The sequence below is a fragment of the Antechinus flavipes genome, chromosome 1 (assembly GCF_016432865.1).
Source record: "Antechinus flavipes isolate AdamAnt ecotype Samford, QLD, Australia chromosome 1, AdamAnt_v2, whole genome shotgun sequence".
Taxonomy (NCBI): domain Eukaryota; kingdom Metazoa; phylum Chordata; class Mammalia; order Dasyuromorphia; family Dasyuridae; genus Antechinus; species Antechinus flavipes.
In genome coordinates, this window is record NC_067398.1 from 52,216,140 (window position 1) to 52,233,523 (window position 17,384).

At 39.4% G+C, this 17,384-nt stretch overlaps 2 protein-coding genes and 1 non-coding gene across 3 annotated transcripts in view; 1 reads left to right on the plus strand and 2 right to left on the minus strand.

Moving 5' to 3' along the window:
- Positions 1-8,681, plus strand: part of CAND2 (cullin associated and neddylation dissociated 2 (putative)) — a 45,319-nt gene extending 36,638 nt beyond the window's left edge. The window contains 3 exon segments of the mRNA XM_051982689.1: positions 1,950-2,114; positions 2,760-2,867; positions 7,127-8,681. Of these exon segments, the coding sequence (XP_051838649.1) occupies positions 1,950-2,114; positions 2,760-2,867; positions 7,127-7,354 (501 nt within the window). The 3' untranslated portion in view covers positions 7,355-8,681.
- A 374-nt stretch (positions 8,682-9,055) lies between these two features.
- RPL32 (ribosomal protein L32) lies at positions 9,056-14,388 on the minus strand. The gene is made up of 4 exons (XM_051982703.1): positions 14,275-14,388; positions 13,750-13,850; positions 10,065-10,246; positions 9,056-9,231 (listed from the first exon to the last, which is right to left on the minus strand). Exons 2-4 carry the CDS (start codon positions 13,843-13,845, stop codon positions 9,102-9,104), a joined length of 408 nt encoding a protein of 135 aa, XP_051838663.1. The 5' UTR covers positions 13,846-13,850; positions 14,275-14,388; the 3' UTR covers positions 9,056-9,101.
- On the minus strand, positions 13,922-14,063 carry LOC127546108 (small nucleolar RNA SNORA7). The gene has a single exon (XR_007949969.1). It is a non-coding gene; the product is annotated as a small nucleolar RNA SNORA7 (small nucleolar RNA).
- Positions 14,389-17,384: the final 2,996 nt, after the last annotated feature.

The following is a 17,384-nucleotide window of genomic DNA, read 5'->3' on the forward strand; positions in this document are numbered from 1 at the left end:
AGAATTGGGCAGATGGAAGATATTGACTCTGAGACATCAAGAAAGGATAGGGTAAAAAGAGAGAAATGGATAAACAAAAAATCAGATGGAGGAAAATGCTTACAAAGTAATCATAACTGAATATGAATGGGATGAAACCACACATTAAATGGAAACAAATAGCAGAATGGATTACAAAACAAAATCCAACAATATGTTGTTTACAAGAAATACACTTGAAATAGAAAGATACATAGTATTAAAGGACTGGAACAATATCTTAGCTTTAGCTAAGATGAAGAGGGCGGGGGTAGCAATCATGATCTGAGACAGGACAAAAGTCAAGAGATGTAAAGATGATCAGGGAAACTACATTTTGCTGAATGGTACAAAAGACAATGAACTAATATTGATTCAAAGCAGAGAAGTACCAAATGGCAGAACATCCACATTCTTAAAGAAACAAAACCAATACAGCCAAAATTAGAAGGAAAGCAGAAAACTGGGTGATATTTTATAATAAGTTTCTCTAAAAAAGGCCTTATTTTTCAAATGTATTGGGACTGAATCAAATTTACAGAAGTAAAGCTTTTTTCTAATTGATAAATGGTCAGTTTTGATATGAACAGGCAGTTGTCAGAAGAAATTCAAGCTATCTGTAGTCATATGAAAGAAATGTTCTAAATCACTATTAATTAGATAAATGCAAATTTAAAAAAAAGACTTTGAAGTATCACCTCACTTTTATCAGATTGGCTAACATGACAAAAAAGGGAAATGATAAGTAATGGAGAGGATGGGAAAATATTGAGACATTAATGCACAAAGTTGAGAACTGATCCAATGCATTCTGCAGAGCAATTTGGAACTATGTCCAAAAGAGTATAAAACCATACAAATCCTTCGACCCTGCGATACCACTACTAGGTATATATCCCAAAGAGATCATTTAAAAAAAAAAAAAAAGGAAAATGATGTATATGTACAAAAATATTTATAGCACCTCTTTTTTGAGGTAGAAAAGACTTGGAAATTGAAAAGATACTCATTGAGAAATGGCTGAACAAGTTATAGTGTAAATATTGTGATGGAATATTATTGTGATATGAGAAATGACAAGCAGGATATTTTCAGAAAAACCTAGACTTATAAATTGATGCAGAGTGAAGTGAGCAGAATTAGGACGTCATTGTACACAGTAATAGCAATATTGTAGTGATGATCAACTATGAATGACTCAGTTATTCTGAAAAATACAATCATCTAAGATAGTCCCAAAGCACTCCTGATGAAAAATGCTCTCCACCTTTAGTGAGAAAACTAATGAACTGAGTGCAAATTCAGTACAATTTTTCACTTTTTTTTTTGTTTTCCCCCCACATACAACATGGAAAAATGGAAATGTTTTGCATGATTTCATATGTGTAACCAACATATGCTTGTCTTCTCAGTAGGTAGGGGAGGAGTTGAGGAAGGGAAAGAATTTGGAACTCAAATCTTTTTTAAATGAATGTGAGATAGGAATGTTTTGCACGACTGCACATGTCTAACCTATATCAAATTGTTTGTCTTCTCAGTGGAGGAGAATTAGGAGGAAAGGAAAGAAAATAACTTGGAACCCCTCAATTTTTTAAAACAAATGTTAAAAATTGTTTTTATATGTAATTAGAGGAAAATATTAAAATTTTAAAAATGAATGTTAGACATACAGAAAGAAAAAGAAGGGTATTGAGTTCCCATTACTAGATGTCTCCAGGGACCCTTTTGTGGATGGAGGTGCACTGGACTTGCCAGGTAAAAGGCTGTTCACCGGTCTGACGTTGACATTGCGTTCTCCAGGGTAGGACGGGCAGTGGGAGAGCTTTCTGAGCCAGCACCGCCCCCTAGTGGTCACCACCGCGGAAGCCTCTCCCAGGTTGCTCGGGCAACATGGCCCCTCCCCTCCAGTTTTGTGTGGCCTTCTCCCCCAGGTGGAGATGGGGCCGTTCAAGCACACGGTGGACGATGGGCTGGACGTGAGGAAGGCTGCCTTTGAATGCATGTACACGCTCCTGGAGAGCTGCCTGGACCGGCTGGACATCTACGAGTATTTAAACCACGTGGAAGACGGACTCAAAGATCACTACGATATTAGGGTAATAAGCCCGACATCCCAGACTCTTCTTCCCTGAGTAACTAAAATTACGGCTCCCATTGCAGCTTCCCCCTTCTGTCCCAATACCCTCCCGTATTAATTTTTTTTTTGCAGGAAAATAAGTTTATTTAAAATTTTTTTTAAACTCTCAGACAAAGATTTTTCACTTTGAAAACATCTCATTTTTTACCTTTTTCTTTTTTTGGAGGCAATTAGGGGTACACGGTTAGACAGTGTGAGGCTGGATTTGAATTTAGAGGAAGAGTCAATCTCAAAGAAAACAAAACCAAAAAGTACTTTTCCTGGGGCAGTTTTCTTATTTCCCTCTTGTGAATTTTTTTTTTTTTTTTTTTTTAAATCAGAAGCAGTTTGGTGGTTCAATAGATACAATGCTGAGCCTGGAGTCAAGAGCAGATTTCAAACCCAACAATGTAGATGTGGGAGACGGACCTTTTAAGGCAGAACCCTCCTCCTGCTCTCTGGACCCCTTTGCTGTCCCTTCCCCCGATTCCCCACAGAATTAGGATGATTTCATAGCTGTTCCAACTGGCTGTGGAAGAGGAGCTAGAGGGAAGTTGCTTCTTTACAAGGGAAGTCTAGACCTCAGTTTGTCCCTTCACAACCAATCTTTGCCTCTGTTTGACAGATGCTGACTTTCATCATGCTGGCCCGGCTGTCCACTCTGTGTCCCGACACTGTCCTGCAGAGGCTGGACCGCCTGGTAGAGCCACTTCGAGCCACCTGCACCTCCAAGGTAGGTTCCTTCCTCCTTCCTCCTTCCTCCTTCCTCCTTCCTCCTTGGAAGATGGGACCAGCAGCAGCACAAGCCAATGGGATGCTGGCAATGGAGTGTCCCATGGAGAGGGTGTGACTGGTTTTTGAAGATGAGGGCTTCAGATGAGGGGAGGGCTCAGACGTCCAGATTATTGGCCGTACAGAGACAAGGGCATGCAAGTGGATCAGGAAGCGTGTGAAACATTTCTGTGGTGGCACCGGAACTGGTTTCACTGGTACTGGGGGCTCGCCACCAGAGGGAGCTCTTTCATATCTAGCTTTTCTAGTATTCTGTTTACCTCTTTGACTTCTTTCTTATTTATTTTCTGGTTTGATTTATCTAATTCTGAGAGTGCAAGGTTAAGATCTCCCACTATTATAGTTTTACTGTCTATTTCTTCTTGCAGCTCTCTTAGTTTCTCTTTTAAGAATTTAGATGCTACCCCACTTGGTGCATATATGTTTAATATAGATAGTGCTTCATTATCCATGCTACCCTTTAGCAAGATATAGTGTCCTTCCTTATCTCTTTTAATTAGGTCAATTTTTGCTTTAGCTTGATCTGAGATCAGGATGGCTACCCCTGCTTTTTTGACTTCACCTGAAGCATAGTAGATTTTGCTCCAACCTTTTACCTTTAACCTGCATGTATCTCCCCGCTTCAGGTGTGTTTCCTGTAAACAACATATTGTAGGATTCTGGCTTTTAATCCATTCTGCTAACCGCTTCCTCTTTATGGGGGAGTTTACCCCGTTCACGTTTATGGTTAGAATGACCAATTCTGTATTACTTGCCATCTTGTTAACCCGGTTTATGCTTTCCTCCCTTCTTTCCCCTTTCCCCCCCTTCCAAGTATTAAGCTTGTGAGCACCCCTTGCTTCTCACAGCCCTCCCTTTTTAGTGTCCCTCCCCCCGCCTTAGAGTTCCTCCCCCTATCTTACCCCTTTCCCTCCCAGTTCCCGTATTCCCTTCCGCTTAGCTTATTCCTTCCCTTTCCACTTTTCCCTTCTCACTTTTCAATGAGATGGGAGAAGTTTCACCTTAGATTGAATATGTCTTAAGATTTTTCACTTAAAGCCAATTCTGAAGGCAGTAAGATACCCACTATATTCATCCCCCTCCATTCTTTCTCTCAGATATAATAGGTTTCCTATGCCTCTTCATGAGATGTACTATCCCCACTTTACCCTTTTTCTGGTACAATGTCCTTTCCACATCAATTTCTAGAACAAGGTATACATGTATTCTTTATACATCTATATAGTCAAAATATAGTTCCCAAGATTAATCTTTACCTTTTTAGATTTCTCTTGAGTTCTATATTTGTAGATCAAACTTTTTGTTAAGTTCTGGTTTTTTCATCAGAAATAGATGAAATTCGCTTACTTCGTTGAATGTCCATCTTCTTCCCTGGAAAAAGATGCTCATTCTCGCTGGGTAAGTTATTTTTGGTTGCATACCAAGTTCCTTAGCCTTTCGGAATATCATATTCCAGCCCTTCGATCTTTTAATGTGGATGCTGCCAGATCCTGGGTGATCCTTATTGTGGCTCCTTGATACTTGAATTGGGTTTTTCTAGCCGCTTGCAATATTTTTTCTTTCATCTGAGGTTCTGGCATTTGGCCACTATATTCCTTGGTGTTTTGATTTTAGGATCCCTTTCAGTGGGTGATCGATGAATCCTTTCAATGTTTATTTTTTCCTCTGTTCCTATGACTTCTGGGCAGTTCTCTTTGATAATTTCCTGGAAGACGGTGTCCAGGCTCTTTTTTTCATCATGTTTTTCTGGGAGTCCAATGATTCTCAGATTGTCTCTCCTGGATCTGTTTTCCAGGTCTGTTGTCTTCCCCAGAAGGTATTTCACATTTTTCTCCATTGTTTGATTTTTTTGGATTTGTTTGACTGATTCTTCTTGTCTCCTCGAGTCATTCAATTCCACTTGTTCAATTCTGATTTTCAGTGAAGTATTCTCTTCACTCACTTTTTTAAAATCTTTTTCTAATTGTCCAATTGAGTTCTTTTGTTCTGTGGAATTTTTTTCCATTTCGCCAATTTTGTTTTTTAGAGAGCTGTTTTCTGTTTCCAGTTCACTAATCCTATTTTTCAAGGATTTTACTTCTTTATCCACTCTCTCTTTAACTTTCTCCAGACTCTTTTCCCATTTTTCTTCTAGCTCCCTTGTGAGAGCCTTTTTAATCACTTCTATGAGGTTCATCTGTGCTGAGGAGCAGACGATCTCCTCCTTTGGGGAATCACCTGGGGACTGCCTGTTTTTAGTCTCCTCAGGATTTAGAGTCTGCTCTCTATCTGTATAGAAGCTGTCAAGGGTTAAAGTTCTCTTCAGCTTCTTGCTCATTCTGTCTATTAATCAGAGACAAACTACCAAAGAAAAACAGAAAAAACTGGAGTCTTTCTTTGGGGGGGGCTGGTGTGTTATCGAGCTTCCTCTACAGACTGCAGGGGGCAGCAGTGAGGCACTAGCAGGACTGTGCTGCGCCTGCGCTCTGAGATCCCAGAGCGTGCTGAGTCACTGAGGGGGGGGAAGGGGAGGGCGGCCAGGTCCTGAGAGACTCCAGCTGTTTGCGGTTGTGTTCTTCAGCCCCGGTGTTTTTAGCTTCTCTGCTGGGCTGTTGACTTGCTGCAGGTTCCAAACCTGTAGCGAAGCTCTCCCCGCAGAGACGGCTACGATCACTCCCCACCCAGAGGGAGCTCTTTAAACACTTCTCCACAACTTGTGGTCTTGGGGAGCTAACAGACCATCTAATAGACTGTTAGGACCACCCAGCCAGGTCTTCCTGGCGCTATCTGCAGTGCCACGATGCTTCCAAGGTGGGCAGCTACTCCGGATTGTGGAAAGTCAAAAAGAAACAACTGTTCATCCATGGGATGCTTTTTGTCTTCAACTCCAAGTAGATGGGAGGTCCACTAAGGGGGCTGTATGATTAAGTAGGGAGCTTGGCGGGCTTGGTATCAAGACCTGGGTTCAAATCCTGCCTTAAGATCCCTAGTGCATAATCTGTAATTGTCTGGGGTTGGATCACTTCACCTGTTTTTTCATAAGTAGAACAGCACCTACCTCACAGGGATGTTACAAGTCCTAAGGGACATCTGCTATGTGCCTGGCACTACAAATCAAAAAAAAGTATCTCATTTGATCCTCACAAGCCCGGGAGGCCATTATCATTATCTATTTTATGGTTGAGGAAACTGAGGCAGACCAAAGTGAATTGCTCAGGATCACAAAGCTAGAGTGTGAGGCTGGTTCCAGGCCTAGTGCTAATGTACAAGTGATTTGCAAACAATTGGCTAATATATTCCCTTTGTCCATTTTCATTCATTATTTGATCTGACAAGTCAGTACAGAATTACCTTGTGAACTAAACTTTTTCTACCTCTTTCCTTTAGTGGACTGGCTGGCACTTCCTCTACAACCTTCCTAGAAGCTAAAATTTCACCGATATTTTTTGTCTTAATTTTTCACTAACCCCCTATCCCTTTTTTCAGATAGAATTCTGACAGAAAAACAACCAAAATCTGTTACAGAGAACATCTGATAAAATATTATACACTGGATAGTTCTTAGGTTTCCTTCTCCTTATTGATTTTTCAACATTTTAAGTATTTTTTAAAATAACTTTTTATTGACAGAACCCATGCCAGGGTAATTTTTTACAGCATTATCCCTTGCACTCACTTCTGTTCCGATTTTTCCTCTCCCTCCCTCCACCCCTTCCCCCAGATGGCAAGCAGTCCTTTACATGTTAAATAGATTACAGTATATCCTGGATACAATATATGTGTGCAGAACAGAACAGTTCTCTTGTTGCACAGGGAGAATTGGATTCAGAAGGTAGAAATAACCCGGGAAGAAAAACAAAAATGCAAGCAGTTTATATTCATTTTCCAGTGTTCTTTCTTTGGGTGTACATTTTAAGTAATTTTTATAAAGATGTTATAATTATTAGGTATACTGTTCTGATTTTGTATCAATTTCATTATTCACTAGTCATACCACAAGTGATGACCAACTCACTTTTGTTTCTAGCCTATGTACCTCCTGGACTTCATTGCCATGGAAAACTTAGATCAGGATATCCATCCCTTTCAAGTTACAGGAGGAAACTGAGACCCAGATAGAAATAAAGCTGCAGAGCTAGCTAGCAGCCAACTAGTTCCAACAAGAGAAATCATTAATTGGCAATGCCTTTTGTGTGATCTGTATCTAATTTCTCATTTTAGGTAAAAGCTGGTTCAGTCAAACAAGAATTTGAAAAGCAAGACGAACTTAAGCGCTCAGCTATGAGAGCTGTGGCTGCCTTACTGACTATACCAGAGGTGGAAAAGAGCCCCGTGATGGCCGAATTCTCTTCCCAAATCAGATCCAACCCTGAAATGGCAGCTCTCTTTGAAAGCATTCAGAAGGACTCGGCTGCCTTATATGCTCCAGAGTCAATGGATCTAAGTTAATGGCCTCTACTTTTGTGATCAAGTATAAACCCTCTATTAGTGGGAACAGATCCCTAAAGAGCACCTCAGAGCCAGCGCCTCCTGCAACCTGGGGCCTGCCCACTTGTCTTTTCTTTTGGCCTCCATCAGGAAGCTCCGTGCCCAGAATGGTGCTATCCCAGGTCTCCAGTGACCCCAATCTGAGGGCCCAGAGACTGAAGGGTTGAGCAGAATGCTGAGCAACAACCAAGCCCTTTCAATTCTGTGACATTTGAGATTACACAAGGGCTAGGTTTTTGTCTTTATATAAAAATGAGGGTTTTTAGAATTTCTATATTGCACATTATCTGAAATGTTCCCATGTTCTACTTTCAGAGACTCAGTGGATGTCTGAGTGAAAGACACTGTGAAGAAAACACAAGCTTAGTATTTAAGGGAGTTTCCACATGGAGCTCCTTTCCCTTTATTGCTTGAAAGTTTTTAGATTATTATTCAATTGGGTAAATATAGCATTCTCTTAAAAAAAAAATCAAATATGCCTCTAGCAAAGTTAGATCCTTGTCTGTCATTTACTATTGTGTATGAATTAGTTTTAAAAACCTCAGTTCTCTTCAACTAAGATAACCCATTATTTCCTTAGATTCTAATAGTACCAATTACATGGAGCTGATCACTAAGTATAAGAGAATTTTGATTAGAGTAGACATCTTGAAGGAGGAAAATAATTTTGAAATCTGTCCATGAAATCACTCTTTCCCAACCCCAACTAGGAAATAAACAGTTCACTTAAAGGTGATTTCCTTACTTATAAGGTTAGTCTCCTAATCCCTAAACAGAAGTATTTACAAATGAGACTAGTAGCAAACTTTGAGGCAGTACTTAAGGATTTAAAATTCTGAGAAGGGCAAAAAGAAGGGGAAGAGTAGGATGTCAACATTTTGGATTTCAAGTATTTACAATCGGTGGCTAGACTAAGACCTGAACCTCATGGATATTGACCAAGGGATCCTGGGAAATGACTTCAACCTTCCTATCAATGTCATCTTAAAGCACCTTGTGTTGTCCCGATTACTGTCGCCAATACTCTCTTATAAACTGCAATGTTTCTAAGAAGCTGTTGCAGGAATGTTATTTATCACCTCAAAACAGAATCCTAATTGATAAGCTTTAGTTTCCATGACAGGCTTTCTATGGGCAGAACTCTTGCTTCCAAGCCATGAAGCTTGTCAGACATAGAGTCAGGGGTCCTTTTTTTTGTGGCCCACTCTACTAGTTTAATATTTACATAATTTGGGATGTTGGGTTTCTATTCTGTTTGACAAAGACAATAAATAAATAAAAGATAAAATATTTGCTTCTATTGCTGTTTCTCTCCAAAGCAATCCACCGAAAGTGTACTAAGTCCCCCAAATTAAGAAATATACTATATAACTTGACCCAACCTCCTTTACATTTCTTGGTAATTATCTTAAAAGAAGATATTTTGAGGAAGAGGGGTTGGAGATAATCAGCTTTGCACCAAGACTTCAGATTTAAATATGATCTAGTGAGGGAAAAGTCAGGTGTAGAAACTGGAACCAAATCTTTCCTGATGATTATTTATAAATATAAAAACAAGGAACAGGAGAAGCATTCTCAATTACCTACAACAGCAGAAATAGAGAAATTCCAAAATAATGACTTCAAATTCCCCTCTAAAAACTCCAAAAAATAAAACCAGAAGTACTTTGAGTGTTTATTTAACACAAATAAAAATGTGCAAAGCTTTTTACTCATTTTCTTCACTCCTCAGTCTAGCATTTGGATTGGTGATCTTGATGGCTAGCTGAGCTGCTCTCTCAACAATGACTTTTCGATTCTTAGACGAAACATTGTGAGCAATCTCAGCACAGTAAGATCTGTAGAAAAATCAAATAAATAGATTAAAAACAAGCCAGGACACTAATATATTGAAGCATAGTGCAAAAGCAATTATCTAGCACCTACTACGGGCCAAATCAGGTGCTAAGCATTTTTTCAAAATACAATTGGTTTAATTGACAGGAAAAATCTAAATAGACATTTAAACAGCTCTGGTTGATACTTCACATAAAGTCGATATTTATTACAATCCTTCTCCTCTAAAGAGCTCAGGAAGCTGCTTGTGCCCAAGACATCTTGCATATCAGACCATACCCTGTCCTGCTCTAGTTACTCCAAAGTAAGCACTTAAGATAATTGAAAGGGAGGGTTTGGATCTCTGAAGTAACATAATGAAATGGGTACTGGAACACACATAGATTCATTTGACACCATGAAAGATGAATCGGAAAAGAGGATACAAACAAATAACCAAGACCAGCAAGCTAATTGCCCCAAATTTCAACCCATGGTTACCATGAAAATGGTTGTACCACCAAATCAAAAAAATATAATTAAGTTGCCTTTACCTTTAATTGTAGTCAGAAAACCCTCTCTTTCTTAGCTACAAAACTTTCATCAGGTCACTTTCATCCCATTTGCCAGATAAGAGTCCCGAGTACCCCAAAGCGGATGTGTCAATTTTTATACACAATTTCATATTCAAAAGGTTTACCAAACTTTCATGGACTTTTGATCATAGCACAAACTATAGTTTCTATAGGCAATAAGGCAAATACTGATTTACAGGTTAAGAAACCTATTGATACCTAAATACAATTGCCACAAATATTTCAAGAATAGGAAAGTGTGGTAGTTCACATTAACTTACTTGTTGCACATCAGAAGCACTTCCAGCTCTTTGACATTATGTACCAAAAACTTCCTGAATCCACTTGGGAGCATGTGTTTTGTCTTCTTATTGCTTCCATAACCAATATTGGGCATCAAGATCTGGCCCTTGAATCGTCTTCGCACTCTGTTGTCAATGCCTCTTGGTTTACGCCAGTTTCTCTGTGATTAAAAAACCCGAAGGTAATCAATGTGTGTAAAGACTCTAAATCATGTGGCTCAAAATTCAGGACATCACATCTTACAGAAGCTTTCCACACCCCTTTCTGGGAGAATAAGCCCCAATACTCTGGGACTGATACAGCCTCATCAGCAGGTAAATACTCTACTAATCCACTCTAACCCTCTTAGTCCCAAAGAATGCTTCATGGCTCATTCCACCACCCACTAGGGAAAACCAGGGTCTGACCTCCCAGAGGACACCTGCCTCGCCTATCCACTTTCCATCTCTTGAAATGGTAGCATCAAAACCCTGTTGCACACATCTAACATATATAGGACACTGCTTGCCATCTTGGGGAGGGGGGGGAAAAATTGAAACATAAGCGAGTGCAAGGGATAATGTTGTAAAAAATTACCCTGGCATGGATTCTGTCGATATAAAGTTATTATTAAATAAAATAAAATTTAAAAAACAAAACAAAACAAAAAAAACCCTGTTGCAGGAATTAGTGTACCATGTGACTTCCCTAAATCTTCAGCTTTTTAAACCCATACTAAAATTTCCTCCCCTTATTCCCCTGTGTACCCCCTATTAAAATGCAAACTAGAAGGAACATGTTTGTATTCTTATCTAATACTCATTCTTTGATTCAATCAACAAAATACCTTTTTGGAAAGGGAACATTATTTTAGGCACTGGAAGGAATAAAAGCAAAGAACAAGGAATAACTTGGAAGCTATCTAGTTCAATCTCCCCATTTTACAGATGAGGAAACTAAGTAGCAGAAGGGGATTACCATGATCCAGTAACTATATATTTTTTAAAGAAATGCCTCCCTGAGACTACCTGCCAAGACGAATCCAGGAACTATGTGAACCTAATTACAACATGCTTGTCACACAAAGTCAAATCTAAACAATTGGAAAAATATTAATTGCTCACGGATAAGATGATCCAATAGAATCAAATCAAAATGACCCTGTGAAATAAGCCAACCATTCTGGAGAACAATCTGCAACTATGCCTAAAGAGCTATAAAACTGCATACCCTTTGACTTAGCAGGGGCATTTCTGGGTCTGTATCCCAAGGAAATCATAAAGGAGAGAAAAGGACCCACTTGTGCATTAAAAATATTTGTACTATCTCTTTCTGTGGTGGCAAAAAATTGGAAAATGGGTAGATGCCCATCAATTGGGGAATGACTGGATATGCTGTGGTATATGAATGTAATGGAATTATTGTTCTATAAAAATAATGAACAAGCCGATTTTAGAAAGGCCTGGAAATATTTTCGTGAACTGATGCTGAGCAAAACAAGTAGAACCAGAAATACATTGTTCACAATAACATCAAGCAAGTGTGTCAAGCAACTATGAAAGACTTAGTTCTTCTCAGTGGTTCAGTAATCCAAAACAATTTCAATAATTTAAGCAAAAAAAAAAAAAAAAAAAAAAAAAAAACATCTGCATCCAGAAAAAGAACTAGAAATTGAATGTAAAATCAACACATACTATGTTGACCTTTTCCCCACCTCCTGTGGTTTTTCCATTTTGTTTTTATTTTCTCAACATGATTCATAAATATATACTAAAAAAAAAAAAATAAAATAACACACCACTAATCAAAACTATCCCCCCAAAATTTTATAGAGCTAGAATGAAATTCATCTAGAACAAAAAATTAATAATATTAAGCAAATTAGTGGGGGGAAAAATATGAAAGATGCTTCACCACCCCAGATTTCAAATTATATTACAAAATAGCTAATCAAAACAATTTGGTACTAAGACATAAGAGTGGGAGATCAGTGGAATAGATTAGATACACAATATACACAATAAATTACCACAATAATCTGTTTGATCAGCCCAAAGATCTAAGTTTTAAGGACAAGAACTCACAAAAAATATTGGGAATATGAGAAAACCATAGGCAGAAACTAAGTGGAGTCCATCAATTTATACCATATACCAAATAAGGTCAAAATAGGTATCTTATTTAGATATAAGGGATGTTATCAGAAGCAAAACTAAGGAAATAATTTACCTATTAGAGCTACAGATAAGGGAAGAATTTAGAACCAAACAAGAGATGAGAGCACTACAAGATGTAAAATAGATCATTTTGGTTATGTTAAAAAAGCTTTTGCACACTCAAATCCAACAGAGATCAGAAGGAAAACAGAAAGCTGGATCTTTTTTTAGAACATCTTAAATATATATGAAACTAAGTTAAATTTGTAAGAATACAAGTCATTCCCCAATCAATAAATGGTCAGTTTTGTTCAAAGAAATCAAAGCTATCCATAATCATGGAAACATGCTCTAAATCACTACTGATTAGAGAAATGCAAATTAAAACTGAGGTACTATCTCTCTTCTACTAGATTGACTATTATGACCAAAAAAGGAAAATAATAAATGTTGGAGGGGGACCTGGAAAAATTGGGATACTGATACACTGTTGGTGGAGAAGTGAGTGGATTCAATCATTCTGGGGAGCAATCTGGGACTATGAAAATGATCCAGCACCACTATTGGGTCTGCATCCCAAAGAAATTTTAAGGAGAAAGGACCTACCTGCACAAAAATATTTATAGCAGCTCTTTTTGTGGTGGCCAAGAATTGAAAATTGACAGAAAAGCTCTCAACCGAGGAAAAACTAAACAAGTTGTGAATATGAATATAATGTAATATTACTGTGTTTTAATGGCAAGAATGATCTCAGAAAAACCTGGAAAGATTTACCCAATCCTAAAAAGTGAGCAGATCCAGCTTATTGTACATGGCCAAGAGCAATATTATAAGCTATCAACTTGTGAAAGACTTCTGGGCAATCCAATGATCCAAGATAATTTCAAAGGACTGAAAATGAAAAATGCTTCCAAGAAAGAACTGATGGAGTCTGAATGCAGGTTGAAGCATAATATTTTCCACTTTATTTTTTGGTTCTTTGCTTTCTTTTACAACGTGATTAATGGTAAATATTTTCTACTATCACAAAGTATAACCTTTATCAAGGAGTAAGATAATTTGGGCCTCAAAAGTTTTTAAAAAAATGGGTTTTTATACACGCAATTGGAAAAATTACAAAAAATCCCAAAAGGACAATCTGATATAATAAATCAAGTTGTAAATAAACCCAACCGAATGCATTTTTAAAATACCAATTTCCCTGAACTTTCGGAGCCAGTGAAAGTTCAATTTTCAGGCCGGAGCCCAGGCCCGACAGGGGACGCATTTCACCCGAGGGGAATGCAGGAAGCTTCAGGGAACAGACTTGCTGGCTGCCCGCCGCCGAACCCCTCTGAGCTCCAAGACCGCCCTCGGGGCCCTGACAGGTGGGGAACTGAGTAGCCGCAAGTTAAGGGCCGGAGCGGGAGAAGAGCGGGTCAGGCTCACGAGCGAACATCCCCAGCACCCGGCAGAGACGCTTTAGAGTTCCCCGCAAGCCCAGAGATGCTAACTTGGCCCAACCGCGCCGTGCCCCCCAGCCCCGTACCTTGATCTTGACATATCTGTCGGACTGATGCCGGATGAACTTTTTGGTCCTCTTCTTGACGATCTTAGGCTTCACGAGGGGTCGGAGGGCGGGCATGGTGCCTGAAAACAAAAACTAGGCCATTACGGGGAGGAGTCGGAGCGGCAGGACCCCCGCCGGGCCGGGCCCGGCCGCTTGTGGCAGATTATCTTCCGCTCGCCAGCCACGCGTCGCGCTAGGAGCGGAATGGGTGTTCCTCTGCAGGCCTCACTCTCCCTCCCGTAGCCGAAACTGGAAGAGCACAGGGAGCTCTCCAGATGCGATCCGAGGAGGTCACGCGGCCCCGTAGGGCCCAGCCACAGGAGGGGAAGGTACCCCCCTCTCCCCAAGGCAAGCCTTGGCCTCTGGCCCGCGCCGAGACACGGAGGCTTCTTCCCCAACCGGCGACCGGCTCGCCCCCTCCGGAGCCCGCCAGCTGCTGCTTACCGGGATGAGGGACACTCGGGGCCGCCGGTGGGGCAAGGATGGGGACGGATTAGAACTTACCGGTGAAGAGATGGCGAGCCCTCCACGGGAAGCGCCGAGGGAAAGAGAGAGAAGGAAAGACGTAGCGCAGGGGCTGATGGGACTTTACGCCCAAGTCCTGTAAGGAGAAGGGAGATAGACTCCAAAACCGCGTTATCTAAATAGTCAAATTGTGGAGAGAAAAATAATCTAAAAGACACATACTATTTCAATAAGATAGATTATTAGAAATACGGTCAGAATAGTTATGAGAGAGCACGAATTCTTAATTTAAAACTTTATGTTGTAATTTTTTTTAACTTCCAAGACCTGACAGGGAAGGCACTTCCTTCCGCCAGGAGTTGAAGTCTATTTTCTTGAGCCGGATGAGTCTCAGGACTACTTCCGCCAGCTCCTTCTCTCTACAATCTTCCTCCCCCTAGCGTCTGGGATGGATCCAAACTGGGAAGAGATGAGTCACCCACGTGGTTTCCTGCAGAGCTTTGCTTGCTCCGACTCCTTTCATTTTCTAACGTTCTATTTTGAACCGGTTTATAATATGTTCTCGCTGTGCTGATTGCAGAGTTGCAATAGATTGCAATAACATTCGTGTGTTCATTAGCGACTGTTTATTAACTTCCTAGTGGGTTGCAATATATGCAAAGTTTGCAATGGCAATTCGTGTTTTCATTAAGCCCATGTTTATTAAGACCCCATAGCAGAACACTGCGCGCCTCTGGGAGAAATGCTCTGGAGAGCGCCTCGCTCTTTCGGGCTTCGCTTTAGGTGCATAATCAGCGTGACGGGTAGCACGGAGCAACCACCTGCCCTTGGTAGATGCACAAACAACGCTGATCGTCAAATAACAATCGGTTGGTCTGTAATAGTCTATTACAATTTCTAAAAATTACGTGAACTGACGTTGGGCAAAACAAGTAGAACCAGGAATACATTGTTTAATGCAAACATTATCTCAACCCCCCCATTGGACCCCACCCAATTAAACAATAAAAAAAGAAAAAGAAAACGCTCATTATAAATGTGGATAGTCCAACAAGGCAAAGCCCCACATTGGCCATGTCCCGAAATGCATGTCTTATTCTAGATTTTTAGTCCGTCCAACACTACTCAGTAGAGTATTTTTATTTTTTTTTTCATATTTATTTATTTATATTTTTATTTATTTTAATGATCACTGTTCTGTAGCATAGTTTGAGATCTGGTATTGAGAGCTCTTCCTTTTCTTTTTTCTTTATTATCCTTAAGATTCTTGATTTTTTTATTCCTCCCTATGATTTAAAAATTTTTTTTTCTTTTGTCATTGTTCAGTTTCTCAATAATGTCTAACTCTTCGGATCCCATTTGGGATTTTTTTTTTTTCTCAATAGCATTTCCCCAAATATATTAAAGATAGTTGTCAACATTCATTTTTGCAAGACTGTGTATTCCAAATTTTTCTCCCTACCTCCCTTACCTCCCGCCTCCCCATATTTGGGATTTTCTTAGCAAAGATCCTGGAGTGGTTTGCCATTTTTTTTCCAGCTTGTTGGAATCCTAGTATTAACTCAACTTGAAACAAAGTGATAACTCAAGGGAGATGTTAGAATGCTAGTGTTAACTCAATGGAATTGATACAATGCTTGTGTTCACACCTTTACTCATTGGAGTTCACACGTTTGGGAGATTTCAGGGTTTAGTATGAGATATCCGAACTCACACCTCCCTTGAAGCTCTTAGGGCCAGAGAGCACTCTGGGAGAAACCCATAATCCCACTTTCTCAGAGGAGATCATATATAAAGTGGACAGAGGCTCAGTTGAGAGTTCAGCTGAATTAGATTGAGAAAGGAACATCAAGTGAGTTCAGCCAGAAGCCCTCTCTCGGAGGCAAGAAAGATTCATTACAACTTTTACCTTGGTGCTGGCTGTAGGCTGAAGAAAGCAGAGGCAGAAACAAAGGACAAAGCTGCAAGAGCTCTTAGAACCAAGGAGAAAGATAGGCCTCTAAGCTAAGCTAACCAGCCTATTTTGGAGGAAGCAATAAAAGATTTGAACTTTTAACACCTGGCTGCATTTGGGTGATTATTACTTTTAACTGAAACTAAGGCTGCCTCCAGAAAACCTCCCCAAGAAACCTGCTCTCCCCTAGAGAGAACCGTTATTTTAAAGAAGAAAAACACTATACCAGCTCATTTTACAGATGAAGAAACTGAGATTTATATAAATGACTTGTATAAAAATCACAAAGTTAGTAAATGTGAAGTCAGATTTGAACTCTACATTCTATCCACTGCAATATCTCTTTGGTAGTTTGATATGGAATTGAATAAGAAAATTAGTTTAGGTGATATTTTCAGTTCATTATCTTGTCTTCACCTATTCATGAATTAAAGATTATTTCTCTAATTAATTAATATTAACATTTATCCAATCATGTGTCTGTTTTTATTTCTTCAAAGAGTCTTTTATAAGTTTAATTCATATAGTTCCTAAGTATGTCTTGATACAGTACCAGATATTTTATAACTTCTCTAGTTGTTTTGAATGAAATTTCTCTTTCTAACATTTCTTGGTGGATTGGTTTGTTGTAACACACAAGACTATTGATAATTTGTGTGAACTTATATTATGAGCCTTTTGTTGTTGTTTCATTTAATTTATTGGTTGATTTTAGGCTTTTCTAACGGAATCATCCTATCATCTACAAAAATGCAATATTTTTTATTTTTTCCCTATCCTTATTTCCAGGATTTCTCGTCTTACTGCTATAGCTAGCATTTTTAAGACTATGTTAAGTGGAAGTTGCCACCTCAGGTCAACTAGGTGATGCAGTGGATGGAATGCCAGGATTGGAGCCTGGAGCCCTGAGTTCAAATTTGATCTTAAATACTTAATAGCAGTTTAACAGTAGAACTCAGACCTGAAGCCAGTGTCTTCTGACTGCCAGGACAGGGCTTTTCCTTTAAGACTTACAAGTCACATTCAATCATTCAAAAAAGTTTATTATGTCTTTTGTAATAGGTATTAGTAGGGGAGAAAGGACACAAGGGAAGACACAGCCTTTCTTCTTTTTTTTTTTTTCCCTCTGAGGCAATTGGAGTTAAGTGACTTGCCCAGGGTCACACAACTAGGAAGTATTAAGTATCTGAGGTGA